This window comes from Equus quagga, chromosome 16 (assembly GCF_021613505.1).
Source record: "Equus quagga isolate Etosha38 chromosome 16, UCLA_HA_Equagga_1.0, whole genome shotgun sequence".
NCBI lineage: Eukaryota > Metazoa > Chordata > Mammalia > Perissodactyla > Equidae > Equus > Equus quagga.
Window position 1 is genome coordinate 26,702,021 of NC_060282.1, and position 18,193 is coordinate 26,720,213.

The 18,193-nt window shown below is 34.7% G+C and overlaps 1 protein-coding gene across 1 annotated transcript in view; it reads left to right on the plus strand.

Moving 5' to 3' along the window:
- CSMD3 (CUB and Sushi multiple domains 3) overlaps positions 1 to 18,193 on the plus strand; it is a 1,175,747-nt gene that overhangs the window by 526,084 nt on the left and 631,470 nt on the right. Inside the window, exon 10 of the mRNA XM_046642300.1 lies at positions 7,823 to 7,947. Coding sequence (XP_046498256.1) covers positions 7,823 to 7,947 — 125 coding nt within the window. The remainder of the gene's footprint in view (positions 1 to 7,822; positions 7,948 to 18,193) is intronic.

An 18,193-nucleotide genomic window follows, 5' to 3' on the forward strand; every position in this document is an offset into this window, starting at 1 on the left:
TGCCTATGGGAGGCATATTTTATGGATGAACCTACATGTGAACTTCAAAACAGCATGCTGTGAAAATTATTCTTAAACTTACCAACCTAACACCATAGCATTAAAACTTTTCAGACCTTAGTTTTTTCACTAATTTTATTTTACATTTTGAGTTGCAAGGATTATATAATCCGATTCTAATTCCTAATCCCATCAACCACTCTCTTTTCTATGGTTATGACAACAAAAATGGTGCCAAACGTATTATAGCTTTTCAATTAATACTATTGGAAAAGTTTATTATTCTCAAATGATTTTAACTCATCTCATATAAATATTTCTATCACAGGCTAAAGTTTATGTTTTGATTTTTAAATACATTTTATTTTCTCACTTAAGTGTGTGTATGTTGTGATTTTTCTGAATATTCTGCTGCTTCCTCTTTTTACTACTATCCCTCAAAAGCATTATTTACTAATTTATTCCTGTTTTTCCATCAAAGAATATCATTATCCTACTATGTGCCTTTCTCTTGCTTTATAACACAGTTTTGGATCTGTATGGTAGGTACTTCACTTGTAATGTAAAAACACTGTGCTTATCCAGGATTGAACATCTATAAAAAAGCCACACTCAGTCAAGACGTAAAATTTGATCTGGTAATTGTTGAATGTAACATGTAAAAAAACCCAAAAAATGAAGCACAAAGTGGCAAGGATTTATCTCATATTCTCCAGAAAAAATAAACAAATATCAAGATAAAAATAAAATCTTTAGTTGTCATTTTTTTGGCATAATTCTACTGAATTTTAATATCTTGAAATCTTATCAAGTGTAATAGCAAGGATTTTTGAGAAATCTGAAGAGTTAATTTTGGAAGGTAAAAGGGCTTTATGATAATAATTATTGTCCTTTTTTTGCTGAAGGTACACAATTATAACTCTTTTTAATGGCTTTTGCTTTTAACTTAGTTAGCTGTTTAGCTAATTAAGAGCTGTTTGAATAGGAAAGTCCACATTAATGTGCTTGCCTAGTGCTTTTGTGTTTCTTTCTGAACAACCCATTCCTCTGGGATGGTTCCTTTTTCCAGGATATTGCCCCATTTGGAATTGCTCCATTTCTCAACCTATTGTATTGTTTCATAGAAGTATATAAATATATAAAATAAAACCATAAGGATTTATTCTTGGTGACAGAATTTAAGCTGAAGTGAAATGAAGTACTGGAGAGGTGGGGCAGGTAGCAACATCACCTTCGAGGTATGCTTTAAATTATACACAAGAGACCAAGTTTGGGGGCATTAAGAGGGTAGAAGTTGGTTTCAATATTGATTGAGATAGTGAGTGACTTTTAAAATTGCACAAGCCAAGATACTCAGGAACAATATCCAAACTGATCGTAACCAATAGTGTAAAGAAGACAGTAGATCAGGAAACTAAAATATGAAGGTGTGTGAATGCTGAATTGGATTTTCCTTGTATTTTGGCATAGACTTGGTTCTGCTGATATTACCTTTGGAAAGGAATGATATTAATTTTATAAGGACAATGAAATGAGCAATACATATAAAAAGACTATGATGTTCTTTTATTTTTTAAAGAAAAGTTTAGTAGAGTTTAAAACCTTTTTTTAAAAAAAAAAATACCAGTTTTATTAAGGGTGTATTTGTCACTTTCAACATAGAATTTTTTTTTTTTTTTTGAGGACTATTAGCCCTGAGCTAACTACTGCCAATCCTCCTCTTTTTGCTGAGGAAGACTGGCCCTGAGCTTACATCCATGCCCATCTTCCTCTGCTTTATACGTGGGACGCCTACCACAGCATGGCTTTTTGCCAAGTGGTGCCATGTCCGCACCCGGGATCCGAACCGGCGAACTCTGGGCCGCCGAGAAGCAGAACATGCAAACTTGACCACTGCGCCACCAGGCCGGCCCCCTAAAACCTTTTAAAATATCTAAAAAACTTATCAATATAATTTAGAATGAAAACAACATATTTTGAAAATAAAGTTATTTATCATCCCTGCAGAATAAATTGTATGAACATGTAATTTCTACAATTTCCTAATAAATGGATTAATATCACCACTTTTGCTTCCAGCTTAAAATGACAGGTTGAATATTCAAGAAAGAGAGAGAATAATTAATGGTACAGGTAACGAGAAGGAGAGATGTACTGAATCCAAGACCAGGTGGAGAAATAGCCTTTCTATAAAGAGAGACATTTGCTCCGTTTTTACAGGGAGGAAGGAAGAGAGAATGAATATGAATAGGAAAAGAACTGGAATTCTGGAGTTAGATTAAAAACGTGTTTTGTAGAGCTTAAAGTAATTTTCACTTTTATTTTCTAATTTTTATTTTGAAAATTTTCTACAATAATCACAAATCACTTCTGTAGTTTTAGGAAGAAAACTGTCATATTGTAAAAATTTCTTATTCCAAATCTCATTTTGATAAAAGTTACCTCAGAATTTCTTTTTTATTCCCCCACGGAAGATTAGGCCTGGGCTAACATCTGTCAATCCTCCTCTTTTTGTCAAGGAAGACTGGCCCTGAGTTAACATCTGTGCCCATCATCCTCTATTTTATATGTGGGATGCCTGCCACAGCGTGGTTTCACAAGCAGTGTGCAGGTCCACACCCGGGATCCAAACTGGCAAACCCCAGGCCGCTGAAGCAGAATGTGCAAACTTAACTGCTGCACCAGTCGGGTGGCCCCATAACCTCAGAATTTCTAATGTGCAATTAATCATTTTTGAAATTATTCATTTAAATTCATTTAAAGAATCATTTGATTTTCAAAGATACTAAACTTGTATTTTTTAGATCATTTTGATGATAGTAATTTTCTGCATGTTTAGTATTTTGGGTTTTTTTTACTTCAGAAATGGTTTGCAGATGCTTTAATTTTTAGGTCGTCCTTCTTGCCTGGATAATTTCTACTTGTACAGTAATAATTTTGAAAAATATACATCTGCCTTAGTGGGGAATTTCTGTATCTGTCAGGAAATGGTCTGGACCTTTAAATCATCCCCCCAAAAAATAACGACAGAAATACTTAGGGGCCGGCCCGCTGGCGCAGCGGTTAAGTTCGTATGTTTTGCTTCTCGGTGGTCCAGGGTTCACCAGTTCGGATCCCAGGTGCGGACATAGCACTGCTTGGCAAAAGCCATGCTGTGGTAGGCATCCCACGTATAAAGTAGAGGAAGATGGGCATGGATGTTAGCTCAGGGCCATTCTTCCTCGGCAAAAAGGAGGAGTGGCAGCAGTTTGCTCAGGGCTAATCCTCCTCAAAAAAAGGAAAACAAAACTTAAATACAGATTTGCTCTTGGTATAATGCTGTCGATATTCCTTGCTCCCTTGTTTCTTAAATCCTCATCTCTGACCCAACCACCACCATTTGTCCTTCCATATCTGTATTAGTTCCTCTCTGTATTAGTGACAGCTTTGATGTTATAATGTGTTTTGCAGTAATAACCATAGTTTTAAAAAAGATAATACTTGTTTTCCCAATTATGCAACTGCATATCATATGCTTGATGATTTGATACTTTCAAATTAAAAATGTGTTCAATCATTTATTTTGGAATGTTATATGAGATTGAGTAACCTACTAAAGTGGAAGGTTTTGTTTAGCTGGGCAGGGCAGATGTCTTCAGTGGTGACATAGAAATTACAATGGGTGTACAGATGTTCTTCCTTTATTGTCAATTCAGTATAACTACATACTTTCCTAGTAATACATATTTTTAATGAAACTTCGTTATAAATTTTCTTTGTTTGATTCAAATATTAAAGCAGTTTGTAAAATGAAAACACAGTGCATTTCTTCAAGAAACCCATTTCCTGGATATCATTGAGCCTGGATGCTACTGAAAAGACTTCTTATTCCATTGATTTCTGCCCTCTCTGTGTTGTTTTGCACTTTTATATTTTTGGTCTAGAACATGTTAAAGGGTAGCTGTGATCCTGGGTGGAGGTGCTTGCAGATGCCAAATAAATAGTCTTTCCTTTAATAGTGGGGGAGAATTAATGAATTTCACAATTATTGCCATGACTGAGGGAAATAATTGAGTGCCAGATATGTCTTAAGTACTGTGTACTTTGCAAATGATGTGTCATTACGTGGTCACGACAGATGAGGACGCTGAGGCTTATAGAGATTTTTACTTTCTCAAAGCCATAAAGTTGGGAAAGAGAAGGTTTAGGATTTGGAAGATTTCTCTGATTCTGCAGCTTAAACTGTTAACCACAACTCTAAACTACTTCCCTTGGTGTATTAATTGGAGAAAAAATTATTGGGATTGCTAATCTTTGGGTGAGGAGAAGGGTAGAAACTTTAGAGACCATCGTTGGCATAGTATTGTAGCAAAGCACTTATGTATTTATTATTACCAATTGCCTCTCTCCAGGCTAAGTGAATTGGTTTACCATAATCAAAAGAAACAAGCTCAAACACTTGTTGCTTAAACGAGATGCAGTTTTTTACTTTAACACCAAGAGTCTGGTTAAACTAGAATATTATGTTCATCTGTGATCAAATATGATGACCTTGACAGAATCATTAATTCATTGTTAGTGAGAAAATAATAATTAAAATGACTTCTGTGGACCAAGCCCTAACCTAAGGCCTTATTTTTTTTTTTGTTTTGCCATCATTAGTTTCTAACTACTATCTCCCTAGTACAAGTCACCATCATATCATCTCCATAAAAGCTAGGATAACTGCAACAGCTAGTTAATTAATCTCCCTGCTTCTGCCTTTGCCCCCTCAAAGTTTATTCTTCACTCAGCAGCCAGTATGATCACTTTAAAACATAAAGTAACATAATGTCATTCCTTTGGCTCACAGTCCTACAGTTACTGCCCAGTTCTCTCAGGGTAAAGGTTAATATCCTTACTATGGCCTACCAATTCGTAAATGATCTGCCCCCAGTCTCTGATTGTTTCCTTAACTTAATTTCATACCCCTGTCTCCTTCATTTGCTGTGTTGTAATCATTTATTTTCCTTACTGTTTCTGGAACACAGCAAATGTATCAAGTGGTGGGAGGTGAGTGCATGTGGATTATAAGCAGTTAAAATAGCCTTGAGAGAGTATCTTACCCAAGAATAATTTTGACCAATAATAGAGATGTGGTATCTTGATTAGGCCATTTTAGATAATAAATCTACATTATTAAAGATACATATTTATCTTTATTGTAAATATATTTTATAAAGATAGCATTTATTCAGTGTTTCTCAAAATATATATATTTAAGTATTTAACAACTTACTGTATACTAGGATACGTTTGACAGGTTGGAAAACATATTCTAGTGGGATGAGAGTTTTTCTAGTGGGATGAGAGACACAATAAGTAGACAAATACACAAGCATCAGATAGTGTAAAGGAAATGACGTGGAAGAAGATAATGGGTTGGAGTAGCTGTTTTAAAGAGAATAGTCAAGGAGGGCCTTATGATAAGGTCGCATGTGAAGAAAATAACAGATATGGACTCCTGGAGGAAGTATTTTCCAAACTGATATACAAGCAAATGTAAAGACCTTGAGCCAAGTGTATGCTTAACATTTTCAAGCCAGAGCAAGGAAGCCAATGTTTCTAAAGAACAGAGATTCAGGAAGAAAGTGGAAATGAGTTCTGAAAATTAGAATGGGCAGATCACATAGGCCGTTATAAGAGTATTGCCTTTACTCTGAGTGAAATGGAGAAATGTTAGAAGATTTGACACTGGGGAATGGCATTATTTGAACTATGTTTTAAAAAGATTGTTGTGGACACTACTTAAGGATAGATTGCAGGGAGTCAAGAACAGAAACAGGAAACCAACACCATGGCAAAAAGAACTATTGGCAGTAATATAGAGGACAAATTATGGTGGCTCAGATGAGGGTGGTGACAGTGTAGAGGTGAGAAATGGGAAGTTCTCGATTTTGAAAGTGTTGCTGACAGGATTTGCTCGATGGGGTGGATATGAAAACTAAGAGAAAAAGATGAGTTGAGAAGAACTCCAAGGTTTTTGGACCTTCAACTAGAAGGATGGAGTTTCCATTTACTGGGATAGGGAAGTACAAAAAGACGGAGAATTGCTCTTTTGGTAAACTTGTAAGGCTGCTCAGGCTATAGAGTAGTCTAAGTAAAACTTGGAGTCAATAAGAAGTCCCAGAGGATAATCTATTTCTTGGTTATATGGGTGTCTAATTCATGATAATTCACTGAGCTGTGCATTTTATTTTGTACACTTTTCTGGATGTGTTTTCTATTTAAAATGAAACCACTTTTAAAAAAGAAAGAATAAGAGAAAAAAGGATAATGGCTCCAGAGGAGAGTAGATTCTAATGCCTAGAGCCATGCCACCCTTTAGTTCAGGTCTTTTGTCATCTTTAGCCTAGACCAGAGAGGTTGGCCAGCTTTTTCTGCAGAGTTAGGTAGTAAATATTGTATCATTTGTAGGCCAACGAATCTCCATTGCAACTACTCACCTCTGACATTCTAGTATGAAAACAGCCATGGATAAAATGTAAATGAAAGAGTGTGGCTATGTTCCAACAAAACTTTATTTGTAGACATTAAAATCTGAATTTAACACAGTTTTTACATTTTATAAAATATTCTTTTTGTGATTTTTAAAAAAGTGTTTAAAAGTGTAAAGATGATTTTTATCTCCTGAGCTGTACAAAAGCAGGCAGTGGACCAGATTTGGCCTTCAGGACATAGTTTGCCAATCCTTGGCCTACACTATTTGAATTATTTCTTACTGGCCTCCCTTTCTCTAATTAACCTTCCTTTAAAACTGTCCTCCACACTGTTCCAGAGATATCTTCTTACAACAGAAATGTGATCATGTAATCCCTCTGTGTGACAAGCTCAGGAAGCTCAAGAGGAGCTGTCCAGGCACAGACTGGGCAAGAGGGTGCAGGTAATGCCCTCCAGGCAGAGGGGGCAGGGAGAGCAGTGCAGATGGAAAAATGCATGGCCTGTGCAGAAACAGTAAGCTGCTAGAGATGCTAATCACTTGTGGCACTGGGTTAGAAATGAGCTGGAAAGGTTGGTGGGGATTTACTGCTAGAAAGCTTTTTATGTCATGTTAAGGAAATTGGACTTTATTTATTTATTTTTGCTGCCGAGTTGCTGTTTAAGGATTTTAAGAAAGAAAATTCATGGCCGTTTTTTTTTTTTTTATTTCAGAAATCATCCATTATGCTTATCAATTAGGGATTAAAAACATGATTGTTTTAGTAACTTCACTTTCCGTGGAAAGGGAAGCAAAATCCAAATAGTAATAGGTTAAATAATAAATGGTGGATGGATTTTATTTGAAAAACAATCAGCACCATTTTGTATCCCTAAATATGTATGTGTGTATATATACATGCATATAGAGGTGGATGCGCAAATATATGTCCAAATGAATACACATATAAATATCTGCTGGAGAAGTGCTGTAATGTGGTGTGAATACACACCATTTGAATCCTGGGTTTCAAGCTGGAAAGTCCACTTTTTGCTTCACATTTACCACTTCCTTAGAATGGGAAATTTAGTCAATTATTTAACCTTGGCTTTTACAACTAGTAATAAGATAATTAAACTTGGTGACAGCTAACCACAATTCCTACTAGTGTCTGCATGTTATTGACTTACAGTAGATTCATCTGTTTATGACTTTTATTAAACATTTATACAAGTCGTATTTTCATAGTTTGTTTTCTCAGTAGAAAGGTACTTTTTTGTCACTATGGGACATTTTTGACCTATTGGATATTTCAAGTAGAAGTGGAGCCTAATCTTTATGTTATATGCTTCTAATCTTCTTTTTTAATCCGTTGTTCAATTTTAGCCTTGGATCAACTGTGCAGTTTTCTTGTGATGAAGATTATGTCCTACAGGGCGCTAAGAGCATCACCTGTCAACGGATAGCTGAAGTCTTTGCCGCTTGGAGTGATCACAGGCCTGTCTGTAAAGGTAAAAAGAAGTCTTTAAAATAAAAATACTCTCTTAATCACATTTTAATAGTTTGAAGTTTGTTCCTTTGAGTATAAATTTCAATTAAATCTTTGAACAGAAATTCAGTCTTTAAGGAAATATTTACCTCATATATTTAACAACATTTATTGAAAATCTGTAATATGTGAACCACTATGTTAGTTTCCCAAGAATTTCCTGATCTAATTAGTTTGGAGCATAAAAACATGTAAGATAAGGCAATGGAAACTTCACTGGCTATTTTTCTTTTATCACAAATTACCCTTTATAGGCATTGGTATGGATGATATGGATATTTTTTTAACCATAATTCTACCTCCACTTGTATGATTTGCCATTTTAATTGCTTATGTGTCCAACAGTAGTGATATTGGTGGCAGTGGAGGTAGAGCACAGGGTCTATAGTTAGTTAATTTAAACTAAGACAAATCAGTGAGTGCTCTGGCTTTTACCAGTAATTGCAGGTAAGATTTACTCCGACCACCTTTCTACAAATTATTTATTTCCATATAAATTAAATGAGGCCTCTTTTTTTCTAAACTTTATTAAGCTGTGTTTGAAAATGAATACGTCATCCTGGCCTGCTAGCACTCTTGATTGCTTGTTTGTTGTTGTTTTTAATCATGGCATCTTTGCATATTTCAGTGTCTTGTTACTCAAAATTCTGTTAGTTCTTCTTCTCCCTCAGGGAACATTTTCACTGAGTCACCATACCCTGTAGATTCCTCTCAGATAGAATGAGGTTGATATCAGGGGGATAGAGAAGGGAGAAACTTGAGAGTTACTGTAAAGGGAAAAAGACAAAGAATTTTACAACTGGCTAGATATGCAAGGAGAAAATTACAGGAAAGAGTCAAAAGTGATATTTGAGACTATGAGACTAGAAAAATTTTATGCTATTAATGAACATAAAGAAACTGAAAGATGGAACTAAATGGAAGATTATCCACAGTAACTATGATGTTGTCATCAGCAGCAAGTTTTTTTTAAGCACTTACTATGTGCCAGGCACTGTGTTAACCACTGCATATACTCTGTCATTTAATCTTCAAAACAAGCCAATGGAGGCATTGTTATCTCCATTTCAGAAAAGAGGAATATAAGGCCTAGAGATCCAATCACTTTCCCAGCTTAAATGCCTGGAAAATACTAACATTCTTAAGAAAGACTGTTCACGGGCTGGCCCAGTGGCATGGTGGTTAAGTTTGCGGCCTCTGCTTTGGCAGCCTGGGGTTCATGGGTTCAGATCCCGGATGCAGAGCTAGCACCACTTGTCAAGCCATGCTGTGGTGGCATCCTACATAAAATAGAGGAAGATTGGCACCGATGTTAGCTCAGTGACAATCTTCCTCAAGCGAAAAAAGAAAGATTGTCAATAAATGATAGCTCAGGGCCAATCTTCCTCACAAAAAAAAAGAAAGAAAAACAAAGGAAAGAAAAAAGAAAGACTATTCATAGAATGGAGAGAGAAGCCAGATTTCAGAGCATTAAAGAGAATGATAAAATGGAAATGATAAATGATAAAATGGAAACAAAAGGTAAATTCCACTCACTTGGTATTGGCAACCCAAAGTAAGAAGAAACAACCTAGCTTCATCTCAAGTTCCTTGTAAAACTTTCCTGTCACAGGTAGATGTTTATTCATTATCTTTCTCATTTTCAAAGGCTTACAAATGACATATAGTGCAATAACATAGAACATAGTGAAATGGGGATAATGAGAAAATAAAGTAAAATAGTTATATCATCCTAAACAAAAGCTTACATACGAGTTGGTAAACAACCAGAGGGGAAGAGAGGTGGGGGAGTGGGGAAGGGTAAAAGGGCACATGTAAATGCTGATGGATGGTGACTAGAATTTTGGTGATGAACATGATGTAGTCTATACAGAAGTTGAAATGTAATGATGTACATCTGAAATTTATATAGTTATAAACCAATGTTACCTCAATAAAAATAATAATAATAACTGAAGCAATAACACAGAAGGAAAAAAATGGTTTACACACTAGACTTAAATATAACAGCTGCCAAACAAATAGGGAAACCTGACAAGTTTCCATGGAAACCATTCTCTATGAAATACACATACAACTAGATGCCACAAAAGCAAACTTTTTCCTGGCTTTGAGGTCTGAAACATCTTGCATTGTTCTTTATAAGATGTACACTGAGTAATAAGTATTATTGGAGTTCCTTTCATTGATATCCTGGCAATGACTAGAACAGGAAAAGATATAAGGTCGATTTCTTATGGTGTCCTCCACTCAAGACAAATTATAGTTATAAGGGACAATATAGTGAAAATTATGGTTCAAATTGGTGTATTCAAATATCCTGCTTCAGTTCTACATAAATTAGATGTGTGCATTTTTTGATGGCAAGAAAGAATGGGAAAATAGAGGATAGATTCAAGAAAAGGTGATTAATGTTAATGCATGAACAAAATCTCAGGCAAGAAGAGAAGTTATAGTCAGATCTCGGAAGTTAAGGTCTACATAAAATAAGATTGAGACTGTAAACCATCTTTTTTCCTTTAAGACTCATTTCAATAAAAAGAATGAACCATATTTATTATGATTGTAAATTGTTCAAAGGCAGAAATAATGTTACATTATTTTGTTATTTTTCATAAACCCTATAACGCAAAGAACAACTCTGTACTGACTTAAATCTCAAGAAATATTTGCTGAGTATTAATGTATGATTACTTTTCTTCTATCCCAAGATAGGTGATGATTGATATATATTCTATTCATTCAACAGACATTGCTGTAAGGTATAAAATTTGCGTGTTCAGCCTTCATATATTGATATTATTTTATCTAAATTTTATGCTTTTTATGCAGATATTAATCATTTATACACAGTTTTATTTGCTCATTGCCTGCAAGGCATATGTGTGCATGGTTTATAAAATACACTTTGCTATTAGAAATTACTGGCTGTGGTGCTGGAAACAGTAATGGAAGGAACATACTGAAATAGTAATTGAAGTTTTAAAATGACTATCTACTATGAGTCTGAACAAAAAATAGTTTCATGTCTCATGGGTGCTTGGATGGAATAAATATGCTTTTTTCTAGACGGCAGCATAAATAGCAGTATCAGTGCACTGCACCTTTGAGAGGTTATTAATATAGCTGCTGTCTATGTATTGCATGGTTGAGCAATCAAGAAATGGTGATTTTAAAGGGACTGAAACTTCACACAAACAACAAATTATGAATTAAAAGAAAAAGAGCAATTCAGAAATTAATATTAATGGATTTTACACAAACCCAGACAATAATTGTTATTCCCTAAATGGGATATGTATACGAGACATTTGCCAGTTTACACTTATGGAAACAATTATTCCTTTGTTGGAAATGCAATAGATATCCAAAAGCTGGAGCTTATGCAAATAAGCAGACTTATGCATCTGAATGGTATATAGAATGTTTATTTTAGACATTCATGATATTCAAAGAAACAGCATTTATTTGAGAGTTGATAACTTGTTAGCTAGGAAACTTATTTAAGAGAGTTAATATTGATCAATTGGACAAAAAATTTTGACTAATATTCAATCTCCATATTTGGACGGCCCCAAATAACCAAGGTTTTTGTGTGTTAAGCCACAAGGGCATGAACCACTAGTGGGAGTAATGGAAGGGGTGATTAAGAGAAGGTTAGAAAAGAAGACAAAAGAAATACAAAAATACTAGAAACTGTGGTAAAAATCAGAGAGTCACCTTTTAATTTCTTTATTCAATCAATCATCCAATTATTTTCTTATTCACTTATTAATATACTGATTGATTTATTTTGAATTCTGTAAACATTAATGAACATTAGTAGGTACACCAGATTAAATACTATGGGGGATGCACAGTATGTAATGGTTTTTATTATTTTTTATTGATTTCAAGGCATAAATACAGAACTCTGTAATATATAGTAGACTGTTTTGTTTGTAAGAGAGGTACAATCCTCTGCAAAATTCACTTGTGGAAGATTATTTCCCTGTTTGGAGACAGTCAGGCATTGAGATGGAGGAAGTGACATATGGGCAGAACTTGGAAATTATTTTGGATTTCAACAGAGGGAGTTGGAAGACATTTCAAATATAGACAATATCCATGAGTAAAATCACAAAGTAAACTGGCAGATCTGGGGAATAAAGTGGAGGAGGATGGGCATTCCAGTTTGGTTGGGTATATGAAAGATTATAAAATGAGATAAGATTGGGAAGATTGTATTATGTAACTCCTCTGAAGTGTTTCTGGAAGCAGCCCTAAACCTCAATTCCATTATCACCATTATGTAGTTCCAGTACTGCAACTATCCCATAGCTTTTCATTTGGACTACAATTTATCATACATATTGCTGATAGACTAATCCCATCAAGATCTCAATTTTATTGTGTCTCAGGAATGTTCAAGTCCCTGTGTTGTTTCTCAATTTCATACTGTGATCGAATAAAATTAAATAATTAAGAATATGAACTCAGGTATCAGACTATTTCAGTTCAAATCCGTGATCTTCTACTTCAGTAATATACCCTCTTTATAATTGTCAGATTTCTTTTCTGTAAAAGAAGTATTACAATATATCAGTATCTACTTCATAAGGAGTTAAGAATTTGCATGAGAATGGAATGAGGTAATCCATATAAAAGCACTTAGTATATGGGCTGAAACACAAACACTTAGGGATAAAGGTCCTAGTGATTGTGATGGTGCTGCTGCTGATAATGATTGTTAACTCATCTGATTTCCAAAATCATTCATGATTTGTGTCTATCCACTTGTTTCTTTAACACTTACCAAAAGTTTATCCCAGGCATCTCAATATCACCCCCCTAATTTTCATATACGTCTGACCTGTCCTGAATGAAAGCACACCTGTTAACCATATTCTGCACACCTTTCAAAGTTTTACCAGCTTTCACCTCCTCCAAAAATTCTTTCCTACTTTAACTATTCTTTATCTCCCCCTTTTTAAACGTTATGTCACATTTACTGTCTTCACCACAAAATTTAACATTTAGTTCTACTCTTTTTGGCAGTTGTTCCTCATCATTTCATGGGCAGTAGACTTGCTTCTTCAACCAAAACCACCTCAGAAAGAACAAAATAATCAACTCTTCTAAAGCACTTGAATTTTGAATGGTTTTGTTTTGACCGTTACCAAGAAGAAGACAGTTACCAATGTGATCTATCCATCTATTGCTTTTGATTAAATGGAAGGATCATAATGAAGCTCGATTCCTTTAATCATATACAAAGTAAAAAAAGGACCTACAGTTTATGTAGTAGATAACTGCTGCCAGACCTAAGAGCTGTGACCCTCACTAACCAGTAGTTAGTAAGAGCTTCTGGGGTCTTATAGTTTTCGATATTCCTTCACATATGCTTTAAGTTCCTACTCATATTTTATTCGTCTTCACAATGTTTTGCCCAGTGACCATTATGGCCATATTTTTGTGTACTTAAGAGTTGCTAAATAAACATTTTGAATAAATATTGTGGAGAGACTTAATTAATTATAACAAACAGTTTAAGAAGATAGTAATTTGTTGATTGTAACCAGAGAAAGTTGCTCTGGTAGAAGGCTTCCTGTTATGCAGAAACAATTAGAAAATTTTGCCCAAGAGCGAACCAGAACCTGCTGAAATTTATCAACCACAAACACTTATAGCAGGTGTTTTTCTGTAGTTATTCTTGATGCCTTCTTAGTTTCATGGACTAATGTTACAGATGAGATGATGCATAATAGCAATGATATTGGCAATTAATAGAGTGACGTATGGTGAAGAAGATAGACAGATGGTCTAGATATGGATATTTATCATACATTCATGTTTCTTGAAGGTAATATTTTTCTAAAAACAATAGTTATAAATTTATTATATAATTTCATAAGCAAATAAATTTTACTGAGCTCTAACAGTGAACATATTTCAATGATAAAATAGCATTTACATGTTATTTGATGGAGATTAATAATGATGCATTTGTGTATATCATTTAAGATTCAAAATTACCTGAACAATTAGAAATTTTGCTTTTCAATGGTACTCTTCCAGCAGTTGTTCAGCAATGCATTCCAAACATCTTGCCTACCTCACAAATTATTAGAAAAATATGCAAATACTTAGCAAGTAAATGACTCCATTTTGGTTTGGTTTATAGGAGGGAAGGTCTCCACATGAAATCTTTCTGTTTACAACTCACCCATCTCCTGGCAGTATGACCTTGCTCATGTTCCTTAACTTTTCCTGGGCTTCAGTTTGCTTTCTTGTAAATTGATGAGGGTATATGTACAAGGTCATTACTATAGACTTCTTCAAGTTGTAATTCTAAATATTCTTAAGTACAAATACTGTTTTTATGGACTTTAGAACATGTTAAGGTTATTTTTCATCCAATGTTGTCATAGTCTGCTTCGGCAGTTATAACAAAAATACCATAAACTGAGTGGCTTATAAACAATAAACGTTTATTTATCACAATTCTGGAGGCTGGGACGTTCCATATCATGTCTGATCAGGACCAGCTTGCTTATTGCAACCTTCCAACTGTGACCTCACATGGCAGAAGGAGTGAGGGATCTCTCTTGAGTCACTTTTATAAGGGCACTAATCCATTCATGAAGACTGAACCTTATCACCTAATCACCTTCTAAAGGCCCTATCTCCTAATAGCATCACATTGGGTGTTAGAATTCAACAAACAAACTTGGGGGTGGGGAGGACACAATATTCAATCCATAACAATGTTCTTCTTTACCTTTGCAGGCCTAGTGTTTATCTCAGTTTCTGGCACACAGCAGGCAACAATAATAATAATAATAAATCTGATAAACTATTGCTAACAGAATATTATAGTTCTCTATTTCACTGTGTTTTAGGTAGCACTTTAAAAATAGACAAATATTCCTTTTATTAGGTGCCAAAATTGTAGTTATCAATTATAAAACTGCTTCAAAGTAATTTAGATTCTGTGGATCTTTCATACCTCATTTACTATTAAAAATATGATTTCATATTAAGATAATTATTTTTGTTCATACATTTGCTTAATATTAAACACACCCCTATAATATATTGATTTTAAACTATATCTTTCAAAAATAAAGTTGATTGTAGTGTGATTCTTGATTCTGCTATGTGCTAAGGATTATAGTTTTGAGAGTTTTTAAATGAAAAATAAATATTTTAATTCTTAAAATTAATTGATAACAATTCTAAGAGAGTTGGGAGAGAAAAATAAACAGGAAACAACTCTTTAATGTTTAGCATATATAATTTTAACGACCTGAGGATTTGAAATTTAATGGGGATAAAGTGTACTATGTCATGACCAAAGCACAAATAACTAAGGAAATAAAAGTAATAACTAAATAAATAATGGATGTTTTGGCTGAATCAAGGAAAAAACCTGAAATGTGTTATCTTTATGCAAGGATGAACAAATGGAAAACTAATGAAATCAGCACAAAGAATTTAAAGTTTTCAGGACAAACTACCCATTAGAAAGAGAATTTCAAATAATTTTTTAAATGAAATGATGTTTTTTGTGTTTGTAGTAAATCTGTACAATCCATCAAAATTCTCCTGCAATGTAGAAAGCTTTATTTCCTGTTTGCTGACAGGATATGCTGTTAGCACAAAGCACCTGGAATACCTATGGTGTATCTATGATGACTTAATAGCCTTTCCACTAATTCTGGTCACATAAAAAGACTGGAGAAGGATAGCGGAATTAGGACTCCCTTACATAGCTTCTCCCTTTTGTTTTAACATAGCAGTAGAACTGCTTCTGGGCAGGAGAATCTGTAGAGAAAATGATCACAGTGTGATTTCTAGAATGTCTGATACTTTGTATATGCACTCAAAGTATAGAATTGTACCATGCAAGTGAAAGATACAATGTGAAGTGAAAAAAGATGCAAACCTGAGAAAGACAGAGACACCAAAGAGGAAACACAAGGCATAGGCAAAATATACACAGACATGATTGGTGAGAAGTGGGAAATTTTTAATATTTAAATTGAATTTATTTGAAATTTTTAAAAATCGGTTTTTATTCTTGATGTGAACATACGGACTTTATCACAAATGTTTTGATTTTTTATTCCTTTCCTTTTGTTAAAGGATGAACCATGTTCTACTGCTCAGCTAGTCTTATAATAATTTTTGTGAATCTAGGTATATAACATCAGCATCTCTAGCAACTAGCAATGTACAGCAGATAGCAGGCACACTTACAAATACTTGAATGAATGAGTGCCTGGTTTCCCACTAGGCTAGATGCAATGTAGGAAGCATAGAATAGAACTGAACAAATCAGGTAAAAATCAGTATGATTTTAGATTAAGTCAGTGATAAAAGAAAGACAGAGTAGAGTTAGAAGAGATATAAACTGAGGGAGACACCAATATATAGGGTATAAGAAGGGGAAGTTGAGCCTGTGAAGGAGACTAAAAAAAGGAGCAGCTAGAAACAGAGATGGGTAACTATAGGGAATGGTGGTATGGCAAACACAGGGAGGAGAGATTTTATAAATGAGATGTGGTCAATATTGTTAAATTCTGCAAAATGGTTGAGAAAATAAGAACTCATTGAATTCAACAACCAAGAGGTCACTAGTGCCCTTGGTAAAATCATTTTCATTGGAATTGTTGGTATGGAAGACACATGGCTGTAGTTGAGGAGTAATGAAGTGAGAAAATTGAGGCTTAAAGTGAAAAGCAGAAGCTTGACTATGAAGCAAAGGCAAGAGGGGCATGCTGTTGGGGAAAGATTGTTTTTAAGATGTGAGAGATTTAAATAATGATGGCAAAGATCCAGTGTTTGTGAGAAGTTGAAGGTACAGGTGAGAGCTGGGCAAATTGAAAGATACCGTTCTGGGACATAAAGGGTCTGGGACTCAGAATAGAGGGGATGACATTGCTCTTGGATAAGAAATAACACACCCTCTCCTTTGAGGTGGGAGACCTGAGAAAGCAACTGTTGAAGGTATAGATAATTTTACAGGTGGGAAACAGAAGAAGACATCATTCTCAAATGGTGCACTTCCCTCCTCCCCCATTTTTTTTTCTGTAAAGTAGGTGGGGTTATCTGAGGAGAGAAAGAAATCCAACAGTTCTGTGCTGAAGTAGGATGGAACTGCAGATGAAGTTGATAGGAATAGGGAACTGGGGGAAGTCCCCAAGCAGTCAGCCTCTGAGAAGCAAGCGTAGCCTGAGGCTTTCATTTAGCCCAGCGGTCCTCTTCCCAGGCTGCACATTACAATCATCTGGAAAGCTTTTAAAATAATTTTAAAATAAAAACCCATGCCCAGGTCCCAACCCACACCAATTAAGTCAAAGTCCCTGTAGAATAATTCAGTTAATATATCCCCTCAGAGATAAATTGACCAATTTAACTGTATTGAGGATTCGAGAAACAGCTTAAAATAATATTCTGTTTTCTTAGGAAGTCTCCCTCACTCCCAGGGAGTAATGTACTCACTGGCAGGCTGGTTGGAACATTCAGTTACACATATCATATTCCTGTTCTAGAGAGTGGCAAAGCGAAAGTTTGATGCATTCAGGTTACTGAGCCGAAGCAGCAGCTCACCACTTCCTCTTCTTACTGGACACGTCCAGATACTGAGAGCAATATAAATTTTCATGTTAAATGTCAAAGATGGACTCATTTTCATACTTATCATGTATTACCAGCTGGACATGGCACCGATTTGCTTTTGAGATAAGTGTGTCTTGGGAAGAAATGAAATGGGGTCACAACTGAACGAGCTTCATTTCATTTGCACTCCTGCTGTCCATTTCAGCCACCTTTCACTTATTTATTCCAAGAAAACAAGACAAGACAAATGTAGGTTTGCAGCATGGAAATAATTTTGAGAAGAAAATTAAATAACTAAATGTGACTTTATGAAACATGAATTCTTTCTAAAGTTTGTCAAAAGTGCCAACATTTCAACATATGCATTGCTTTTGCACTTACTTTCCTTGTTGTCTGTTGATGATCCAATTTATGCAGCATTTGCTTTATGGCTTATCACTTCAATTATTTTACTTTTAAAAAAACATTTTAAATTTCACACATCCTATTATATAAAGTGAATATTTATGGATGATTTTTTTTTCCTGAGTGCTGTTTCACTAGAAAATTATTTTCTTAGTTCTGACACAAGAAATAAAAACGTATCTTGAATGATTTCATATGCT